This window comes from Nilaparvata lugens, chromosome 3 (assembly GCF_014356525.2).
Source record: "Nilaparvata lugens isolate BPH chromosome 3, ASM1435652v1, whole genome shotgun sequence".
Classification (NCBI taxonomy): Eukaryota; Metazoa; Arthropoda; class Insecta; order Hemiptera; family Delphacidae; genus Nilaparvata; species Nilaparvata lugens.
Genome location: NC_052506.1, coordinates 38,811,992 through 38,823,916, shown reverse-complemented (window position 1 = coordinate 38,823,916; position 11,925 = coordinate 38,811,992). Strand labels below are relative to the sequence as shown.

The window sequence follows — 11,925 nt, the reverse complement described above, 5'->3', positions numbered from 1 at the left end:
ACTTTATATTATTAACTTCAGTAATAATATTCATTACTGAATTATAATATTTAGAATTAAAATGATGGATGGACTTCAAATAATATACTGTGAAAGGCTCAAGTGCACTATTAGCCTACCATCATTTCCTAACTTTTCGTGCCGTAGCGTATCTTTGTTGGATGTATATCACTCCTGAGGAAAGGTTTTAACAGTGAGCCGTGACAAATACAATAATACTATTGAAAATTCTCAATAGGTAGTCTAATAATAATTAATCATGTGGAAAATCAAATCCTAAAATTATTTATTCAAATGACTTTAAGTTTGTATAGACTTAAACAGAAAACATACGGTACATAGGTAGAATATATAGGTAGGAAATGAATGCTTTTAAAGGTGTACTATTATTGTTTGAAGTTGACTACCCTCATCACAAATTACCCCCTCTTTTTCCCCGGAAGTAGACAATGAAATGTAGGAATTCCTGAAGTCAACATCTATTTTACGATAGCGGCATTGCTGTGCAATTGGCTTGTCTACTACAATACTACTCATTGTCTATTGTATGAAGCAGGCCCGAGCTGAATACTGATTGAAAAAGTTGACATGTGCTCGGAAAAATGGAAAAGGAGAAGCAGGAATGCGAAGCGGAAAAAATGATTGTGCTGGCCTTAATTTCCTACGCTATGAGAACAAGTTTTGCTGTAAAACTAAGTAAACAGTGGCGAGCGAATCGCAGTTGGGCTAGGGCAGGCAAGCCAAGTTGCTTTCCCGGTCAGCGGTCTCCTCTTGTGAGTTGCGCTCTCATTGCGGCGGGTCAGTTGCCGCTTGCCGGTCTCATCTCTCCAGTCGTCTGTTGGAAGAGCTCGAACGCCTCCAGAGCAGGAGCAGCCTGTCAACTGTGTTAGTGAATAAGTTTCAAAAAGCTTCGAAAACTTTCAGTTTATAGTACTGCTGCAGTTGGGAATAGTGATTTGAGAAATTGAACCGGTGAGTTTCCTAGAATCTATTCATTCAATGATCTTATTCATTAGTAGTAATTATTTTTCGACCTGGTAGTAGATGAGATTGTTAGGCACCTAGATTCTGGTTTGCTAGTATTTATCACCCGGAGCTCCATTTTTTTTAATAACGAAAAAAATTTCAATCAATTAATTATTGGGTAAATTCTTCTTCTTTTTTGGCATTACAGTTCAGCGTGAGCTTGAGCCTCTTCAACTATCTGCCTCCATACCAAACGGTCAACTCCTGCCTTCTGTTCCCAACCTCTGACCTCCATCAATCTCATATATCTGCCTCTACTTCAACGATTCCTTGGTCTGCCTCTTTGCCCTCCACCCACCAATCTACCCTTATACATTTATTTGGGCATTCTTCGTTCAGCCATTCTTTCTAGGTGCCCAATCCATTGTAATCTCTAGGATATTATTTGGCGTACAATTTATTACGCGGTTTGTCCACTGCCTTCATTTACCTCCATCATTAATAGATTTCTTCTACAAACTTTCTTCCAAATATCCTGAGCTTGGATGCATCAGAGTTTGTGATAGGCCTTCTCCAGGTTTCCGCCCCATATGTTACTAATTGGATAAATTAATTTATCCAAAATTTACTTCACATAGATCGAAATTCCAATACAACACCAAATGAAACTTGAAGTGAAGATTTCAATTATTTAGAAATTTTTAACTAAGAAGTTCAATGAAATAGAATAAATTTTCCTCTCATAACAAGATTACAAGATTGAGGATAGAAATAGGAGCCTCCTTCATACGCCAATATTAGAGTAAAAATCAGACTATAGAATTATTCATCATAAATCAGCAAATCACAATTGATTACACAGATGTGTGGAGAAGCCAGTCTATTGCTGTATTTCCATAAGGTCTATAGTTTCAATCAGATACTCTACAAGACCTGTGGATGAGAATACTGCGTGAGGTCTACTGTTCGCAGAACTACTAGTTTAACAATATTCAACACTTCAATTTTAATAAATTGGATCAGATGATTTAATGAGAGATATATTATGTACTGGTCGTAGCCTACTATAGCATCAAATTATTTCTACCACTGAGGTGAAACAGCAAAATATGGAGAGAAATTTTCTTGAAATCATTTTTGAGAGAATACATTTTGAAAATTTAATTAGTACGGGTGGGAATTGATAGATTTAGAGATAACTTGATTACCGATCAATGTTCAAGATTTTTCTATTTTTCAAGATGTTAGTGATTAATAAATGTGAAATTGAAATAATTTCCACTTAGTTACTACTCTCTTGAACTCTTTTCCCACGATATCTAATAGATGGTAGATATAAAATTCAAGTTTCAAGACCTGGCATAACTTCAAAATAGAAAATATAGAAATAGAAAGATAGGAGTAGTCGTGATAAGAATGTAAGCCCATGGGATGTATTTATTCATGACCATGTTGAACCACCTATTTGCAGAGTTTGAACGATTCGCAGATATTTGCCAAAATAAAAGGTTATTCATCTCATCAACGGACGGTCTTTGAAAAAGTCAGAACTTGTTTTTACTCTTCATCCGTTTTAACCGGAATCTAGTTTCAACCAGTTCCAAATGAGTCCTGGAAATATATACGACATTCTTAAAGAGTTAACAGTTCACTTTTCGAATAATCATTGACTAAGATAACACAGTAAATTAAAAATAAAAAAATTAAATTCTGTAGCTCTGCTATTTTGATGAAGTACCGTACGGTAACCAACCAGAAAGGCCTGCAATGGGGAGATTCATTTCATCAAAATGATTGTGCATAGACGTCTACCATCAAATAAGTCGCTAATGAAGTTGTTTTTCACGGTACTTTTACTCTCTGAATTGAAGCTTAACGGTTTCCTCAATACCAATAATTACTCACAAATTCATATGAGTAAATTACGCCAGAGATGCATACATCCATTACACTATGATGTATTCCATTACTCCTATCTTACTACCTATACTAGTGATGAGGAGCTGCAAATTTCGTATTCTTGTGTAAATTTTCCATCGTGATGATGAAAGCTGGAAGTGTTTAGGTCTTCCACAGACCTACATTGACATTGAAATCTGAGGCACAATAGTTATAACATGAAGACAATAAAACTGGAACAGGTTAGGGGAATGGAATTGCGAAACTCCAATTCAATAAAACCTAAAAAATATTTCGTTGAAAATCCAAGAATTTTCACTTGATACTTTGCAAAAATGTACCGGTAACTGTATATAGTATATCTCAACAATGAATGAATGAATCATCATTATCTCCCTCGCGATAAAAATTCCTCATTGCAGAATAAGATACAAATTATCAAATAATTGCAAAATCTAAAGAGAAATTAATGCAGTTAAAAACATTATTGATGAGAGAATGAACTATCTATATAATAACATATTTTCAAACTATCTATACACTATACAAAAGCGAACTGGCATTGATTCATTCATTCACTCACTCACTCATTCATAATCAACAGAACTATAAATCTACTGGACAAATACGTTCAAACTTGGAACGTTTGTTCAGTTGATCTTCTAGAGGCGCACTAAGAACCGATTTGAACAAAAATTTAGATCTACATAAAATATTAAAATTTACGCCCAAAATCTGCGTTTTCTCAGCTTTTTCATGAACTAGTTGACAAAAAAAGTTCAAATTTGTACGCAGACTCAGCTGAGGAATAAACGTTGTATTAGAAGGGTTTTGAAATAACGCCTATTTTCCGCCCATGATCGGCGGCTTTTGAGCGTTTTTTAATCCTTCTCAAGAACAGTGGCGTAACCAGTCTGACTGCGCCTCAATGCTAGTATTCCTTTGCGCCCCTATGCGTAGACTCATTCACAACACCCCCCCCTCCAGAAAACCTCTCATATGACATTTGACATTACTTTGCAATTCCACACTCTTTGGATACCGTTTTGCTACACACGGCACTAGTCCAGTCAACAAAGGGTTATAGAGGGAAAAGTTTGGAAGACAGTTTTTGACCCGGCACTTCTTTTAAGGGTAGTAAGGAGGTAAATATATCAAAAGTCCCCTCCCCTGCGCTAAGGGGGTGAGGTTGGTTCAAAGGTACCATTTTTTGGTTTCTTGGAAACATCTCGAAAACTATGCATCTTATGGACATGACTATTTCATACAAAATTGAAGTTTACATAATTTTATACAACATTTACTTCTATCTCAAAACTTTTTCTATCTCTTTTACTTTTCGAGATATGGTATCTGCTCTCAAAGTTGAGAATTTTGAAAAAGCACATTTTCCTTCAATTTTTCGCTATTTTTGCTCTTATATCTTCTTGAATATTCATGGAAAAATCCATAATTTTGTGATTTTCCCAACAATTTGAGATATACGCACTTGAAAATGTAAAATTGTGTAAATAACAGCTTTCCATCCAATTTTTTGCTCTTTCAGGGCGTATAAATCTTCAACAATGCATCGTAAAAATGAATGCTTATCGTAGATTTGTAGAACATTGATTTCTCTTCAATTTGATGTATTACCTACTATTTCATATTTTTCTTTCATTGTTATAGCAGATTGAATGTAGTGGGTGAAATTTTCTTTCCTGTAACAATTGATCATTTGACAATGAAATTTGAGGGGAATGTCTGGTACAAAATTTTTGACTTTGAATGTCAGTGAAGACTAGTTGGGAGGTAAACATAGCAAAAATGCGCATCTCTAGCTCGTCTGTTGAAGTTGTGGAACTGCTAAGTTGACACTTGTTGCAGAGTTAGAAATTTAACCCCTACACATTGAATTTGCTATAGTAATGAAAGGAAAACATTAAATAGTGTAATAATACATCAAATTGAAGAGAAATCAATGTTCGACAAATCTACGATAATCATTAATTTTTACGAAACATTGTTGAAGATTTATACGCCCTGAAAGAGCAAAGAATGGATGAAAAGCTGTAATTTTAACAATTTCACACTTTCAAGAGCGTATATCTCGAAAACAGTTGAGAAAATCACAAAACTCTACGAAACAAAAATTGTAGAGAATTTATCAAGCTTCATTTTTGAATATTTAGTCATGTCGGTTGAACGCATTTTTTTCAAGATATAAACGTGTAAGCAAAACATTGAAAAATTCAACTCTTAAACCACCCTTACCCCCTTAGCACAGGGGGTAGGGACGGGGACTTGATAAGTTTATCTCCTCACTACATTAAACAGAACTGTGAGGTCTTCCAAACTTCTCCCTCTATAACTTACCCTTTTTTGAGCATTCATTGCCTGGACTAATAATTATACAATCTCTATCCAATTTGAGAAAGATTAGCCAAATAAATATAATTAGTCTAATTATAATAATTATTAAATATGGTATGGTATTATGGTCCATGCTATGGTATTGTTAGTATAACCAGCGATGAACTAAATCTATTGTTTCTCTATGGTATAACGAATACAACTCCGTGGCCAAATATATTAGATTAGATAGGTATGATAATAGGAATCACATTAGATAGACCAATAATTTAGATGAACTAAATATGGTTCCGGATACAACTCCGTGGCCAAATGTTTTAATAAACTACAAAGAGTTTTGCTTCAATTTTTTTTTGTAATAATTTTCTATAATATCAGTTTTTCACGCCCCCCCCCAGGCCTGCGCCCCAATGCACCGCATTGGTTGCATTGACGTTATTTACGCCACTGCTCAAGAACTAATTGGAAGATTATGTTCAAATTTGGTACAGAAGTTGAGTAAGAGTCTAGAAAATTTTGTTTCGATAGGACTTTAGAAATACGCCAACAAATAAACTTGAAAGTATAAACTCTAAAGCGTACACAGGTTTAGCTTGAGTGATGGCGGTTCTAAATTAGAGGATTTCATTTCTAAAGATTTCATATAGTTTTCAATACATTTTTCTACATTTCTCAAGTAAATTCATACTTATAAGTTCATACTCCACATCATTCCTGTTTCAAATTTCGAAGAACCATTACACTGAAATACTTACAATAATTCTCATAATATCTTTACCAAGTGTCTTATTAAGAAATAACTGAATATTTATTATTCTGATAAAAATAAAGATTTTCTTAAGCCTGCGCTGTATAAATCTAATGAAACTGGTGATAGAATCGAGTCTGAAAGTCTCATTTGACTTTATGACGAAAGGAAGCAAGCTCGAATGAAAAATGCAGGCAAGCGAAGCGATCCTACTTATCCTTTCTCTGGATAATCCACCCAGGGTGCCCAGCCCCCCCAAGGGCAATGGCGCATGCCCCCCCCCCCAATCCAAGTGAAATGCCCCCCCCCCCAAAGTATCCCAATTCCCAACCCTTTAGTTTCTAACATTAGTCAGTGTATGACAATAAAATTCACATCTTACATTCTAAACTTCTAATGGACATTATTTACCTTTGGTCTTGTGAGGAGTTCTTTCTGTTTTCATATATTGTAAAAATATATACCATCGTTTCTTATCTCTTTTAAAATAGAAATAAAGTATCTTTTTGATATCATTTTTGATACTAGCAGTGCACCCGTTCTTGTCCGGGAGGACTAGAAAGTACTACATTACATCAGGAAAACTATATGACAAATATTTTAATAGGATATTGAAAGATTAGTAAGGGAGGCTTTGCTTTTTAAATGTTAAGGTTACTTATAAAAAGTTGAATAAAAATATCATTGATAATTCTTTATTGCAAAAGAATATTGCATAGCAATTTTGGTACCTAAACATTCATACAAATTTGGAACGATTTTATTCATACAATATAATAATAAAAGGGCGTATAAGCTCATACGCCTTTTTTACGCAGAATGCTCTATTCGATCCACCATTTTATTGTGAATCCAATGAGACCAGATTTTTTAAAATATCTTGAAAATTGACGATGGTAGACCTGTTTTAAGATGGCTATGACAGCTGATATTCGAGTTGAGGTTCCGGTTATCTTTTTAATAAAATTAAACTAATATTAAAATAATATTATGTAATCTCATTTTTCTAATATTGTGTACTACTATGTTTGATATGTAGGCCTATTTGGTCATGGAAAGCATCAAAATAATATGTCATCTCATTTGTTTTATATTATTATTATTATATTCTAAATAATTATTATTCCTATACTTGATAATGGTTTATCACTTACTTTGATTATTTTGTAATGTAAAATGTATTTTTAAATAGATGGAAGTCAAGTTTGAGGAGAGACTCTTGATTTTTTTATGATAGGTAGCTAAAAAGAATTTTCAGTTCTGGTATTCAGTATACATTTGTTGATCATCATATATTTCAAATAATTATTGGTAGCAATAAAGGTAAATTACTTTGATCATAACCATGTTTACTTTGATTTTTTAAAACCTTTCTTGATCAAAAATGCGTTCTGGCTAAGAAGGGCGTATAAACTACCATATCTTTTTCACTTATTACAGAAGACTGATTTGTCTAATTTACTTTTAAACTCATTGAATAACTTATGAAATAGTTATAATACCTATTTTCATTAATATTACAGGGATAATAATTACAATAGCAAAAGGACACAAGAATAAAATCTTCTTTTGGCGTTTTCTCAAAACAAGGATTTTGCTTATACGCCCATTTTACGTAGACCGCCTCTATTTAATGTCGGCAAGTTTAGGTATTCTAAATATCAGGTATTTCACCGGATCTCGAAAACGGCTCTAACGATTCTCACGAAATTTAGAACATAGTAGGTTTATAATATAAAAATTCGATTGCACTAGGTTTCATCCCTGGGGAAACTCGCTGAAGGACATTAAAAGAATTTATTAATTCTAATCCTGATTAATTCCATTAGAACCAATCAGATAAGCTATCTTTTTGAGATGGTCTTCTGTGATTTGGTTCTCGTGAAATTTATCAGGATTATAATTTAACATGCTTTTGTGAGAGAAATTTTTGCATTCCTCTGGGAATCAATCTCAATCCACTGTGATTAGATAGAACCTTTCTGTATGAACTATGAATATTTATTATAATTTCTTCTTTCGTAATAATTTTTATATGCTTTTGTAGGTACTCCAGAGCGGAGCTCGGTGCCCCGATATTTATCATAAATTGGAACAGGTTGTCACTGATGTTGTGTTGTTGGTAGTATTTACTTTTTAACATTACAGGAGTAAATAACACAAGTCGAACAAAATGTATCTTTAAATGGTTTGGTTTTTGAATAAAGATATCATCTGAACAAGTACATTTTGTAAATTCTATCTATTAATACCAAATATCGGGGCACTGAGCTTTGCTCGTTATTTATTCATTGATAAACAGAACTCAATTCTTTAAAATGATTGGGGAAGGACTAACAGGCACAGACCAAAACTTTTCCTTCCCCGAATTTTGATTTATACACTATAAAATTTATAGTTGGAATATTTAATATTCCAAAAAGTAGTCGATGTTGTGATGAATTTTCTCCTCTTTTCACTCCCATAAATTATACTCCTTTTTTCAATACCGTTCAAAAATTACAGCCAATTGAATGATTATCTTTATTTTCTAATTTTTCTTGCGATTTTACTGTTATTAAAGAGTCTCTAAAATGAGTACAATACATGACAGAAACTTGCGATTGGTCTTAAATGAGAGACAATTTCATGCTCTATAAGCTGAGTTGCCTTAAATTGATCTTGGATTACTGTTTATATCGAAAAACTGTCGAGACTGTGAAAATGAGAAAAATATCGCAAATTTCTTGATTTTTGAAACAAACGAATCTTACTTCACGATTATATTTTTACAAAAATCATTCACTTCCCATAAAAGAGGAGATTCTTTTCTTCAAATCAAGACCAAGTATCATTTTGAGTTACCGAGACACACATTTTTGAATATAGAAATCGGTCATTTTTCTATGCATTGAAATATGAGCTGAAATACACTAAAGGAGGAATTTCCTTTTTTTTAACAAATTTTAGTGACATGATACATGATTTTTAACCGCCTTGACGTGCTGATATGAACGAGCTGTAGTACGATAAGATGTGATCATTCAGTCAAAAGTTATAAGTGATTTAAGTTTTGATCCTGGACGTATCCTTATGTGTGCCCCCCACTAGGAAATACTGAAATCTAAAAAGTGATTCTCATAGAACATACCCTCGTAAGGTGATTTCAGCCGAAATGTGTTTCTTTTTTGTTAGGAAGGCCATGAAAAGGTATTATAATGAAAATTTGAATTTTGGCTGTAGGACATGATTTTCTATTTTTGGGTGTATTCCCCCTCCCACCACTACTAAATTCAAAAATACCTAAGGAATTCTGTTCAGAATTAATATTGTTAATTCACGTGATGTGTGGCTTTCTATCATTACTAGAAAAAGATCCTAGTTGTATAGAGTGGAAGTGGTAGGTTTGCATAATTTTGGAAACCCCTTAAAAAAATACCCCTTTTTTTGAAAACTCTTAGCTCCGGAATCAAAAATCGTAGAGTCCTGCACGACCACTCAATTTATTGAAAATTTTATTATGTTTAATATTTTTGAGAATGCTCTTTTCGAAAAGTTCTCAATATTAAATGGAAAACTTGAAAAAAGTCCGAAATTTTGGGTTTTTTGGGAGTTTTGGGGGTGAAGCCGCCCTCTGGCGTGTCAGCAAATTTCAGATTAGAATTCAGCGCCCCAAAATACATATAGAACCGTCGCGAAAAATTCTTTCGGGCTGTTTCCTGAAAAACGATTATTTGACTGGGCTATTATACAAAACAGAAAAAAGTAATGAAGCATTACAATAATTACTTGATTACTGTGTGGTTGTGGTGAATAGGGTTTACATTTGAAAGATTGAAATCGGCTTCATTTGATATTTTTCACAAATTTTTGACAAGAGAAGTTTTTTCTTCTGTCAAATTCACTAGAGTTTGCGATGTTGTTTATAATTGCATTCCCATTTCAGAGACATTAATATCATCATGAAACGCCTACGAGATTAAAATAATTATTAGATTGAAATGTACATTACAATTTAGCTTATCATTGTGCTTTTAAGAAAATTAAGTTGCAACAGCAAGGAAACTCAAACAAAGGACCATTGAAAATTAATTAAGCAAAGGAATCAGAATAATAGTGGATGTTGAAGTTAAAATTTATTTTTGTCAAAGATTTACCTTCAAACTCATAGGCTTAGAATTACTAAAATTCCTGCATACAAAATATTATCAATTCTATTTTTCATGCTTTATATTGAGCTACACTTAGCAAAATATAACATTGTAAAGGTGGGAAAAAGTATTAAAATTAACTACATTAGGATAATATCTCTATTTAATACCTTGATTTTTTAGCCATGATTCAAAATGTTTACATAAAATATAAAAAAATCATGCCCCCCCAAAAATGTTGATGGCGCAAATTGCGCCATGCCCCCCCTTGCGGGCACCCCTGAATCCACCTGGGGTTCAAGGGTGCAGCCCTCTGGCTAGACGGAGCGAAGCGAGCCTATCGTCTAGTGTCTTAATTAAAATAATTTTCCTAGAGAGTAAAACGACAGCATTTTGACACGGAAAATAGAACTATATAATTAACATGGAAAATTAATAGTAATTATGGTTACCATAATTAAAATTCTGAGTTATGAATACTAGAAGACGTGTATCAATTGAGGCTATCCAAAAATATCACAAATTAGATTCAGCTGTCACCGATCAAGAAAGATTCATACATACCAGATAACTCTTAAGAAATACTTCATCACCAAGTTCTTCGTTTGCAATAAAATTTATGTATTATAAATGTGATGGATTGTCGTCCTTTACTTTCATACCAGTGCGTTAGTAAAACTGAATATTAATAGATCAACCATTTCATATTAATTATTAGAGGAGCATCTTTTAACTTCCCGATAATAAAAAAAATCTGGTAGAAAAATTAGAATAATCTTCCTGTAGTTCGTGCTTGGTGCTTCCAATGATTATATAAAGAAACTACATGAGAACAGTGACCATGAAGCTCGCGAAAAACATATTACATTTTTTAAATTGGTGTACTTAATCTATCTAGAGAATATATTAAGATATTCATTATCATGAGTCCGCACAGACTGTATAGGTACCATCAATAAAGTATTGCATGAAACAATTTCATGCGTCGGCAGTGACTCATTGATGCGATGTGGTAAACTCTGAGAAACGTAATTGCATGTGACATGCGCAGTCTGAAGTATTTTTGGAATCAACTATTGTTACGCAGAGAGTCACCAGCATTTTGCAGGGAAACTTCGACACGGAACAGTATGAATATTTGTCGTGATCACTTCTTGTCTCTGCTGATACTCCTTTATGAGAGGTAACATGTTCAGATAAGATATTATTCTTCATTGAAAGATCGTAGCGAAGTTCCAGTTTAAACTTGATTTGGTAAACTTATTTGATAAACTTGGTATGTTTCACGCACGATAACTAAAGGTACGCTTCAACCAATGAGCTTCAAATTTTAAACACATACTCTTGGAACCATTCTATAGATCAAGTTTGGTTGCCAAAGAAATTGACTCACTTATTCGTCCTTTCTCAAGGATATCACAAGATACTATTGAAAGTATACATGAAAAAATAGTCGTAAATTATCATTAAAAGAGACATGTTTTGTAACCAGATTTCAATCAGATATTGATTGACATGGGGTATTGAAGGAATTATAATAGAGACTTGAACGTGAACAGCATTATGATCATTGCTTTCATCTATATAAATTAAAATTATAAGAATCAAAAGCAATAAGTACCTGTACTGCGTTTTGTGATATTCTATTCTTTACAAAGTTGAAAAAACAAAACATATTGAATCCAACCAATTATGATAATATTTACTACCGTACCGTTTTCAATTATGAATAAAAAGAGCTTTGGGGAGCCAACAGAAATGTAATTTAGGTTGAATATTCACAGACTCAGAAAATACTCAAGTTATTTCTTGAAGTAAATAGCGTTCGAC

General features: G+C 33.2%; 1 protein-coding gene across 2 annotated transcripts in view; it reads left to right on the top strand.

Moving 5' to 3' along the window:
* Positions 1 to 688: 688 nt before the first annotated feature.
* The window catches only part of LOC111044731 (alpha-tocopherol transfer protein-like), a 54,117-nt gene continuing 42,880 nt past the window's right edge, over positions 689 to 11,925 (top strand). Inside the window, exon 1 of one of the 2 annotated variants that reach the window (XM_022329946.2) lies at positions 689 to 972. Coding sequence is in view for 1 of the 2 variants with exons in the window: in XM_022329945.2 (XP_022185637.2) it covers positions 11,272 to 11,278 (7 nt within the window). In the remaining variant the exon portion in view is untranslated. Of the gene's footprint in view, positions 973 to 11,160; positions 11,279 to 11,925 lie in introns of those variants that run through there. The other variant, XM_022329945.2, reaches the window with a different exon arrangement.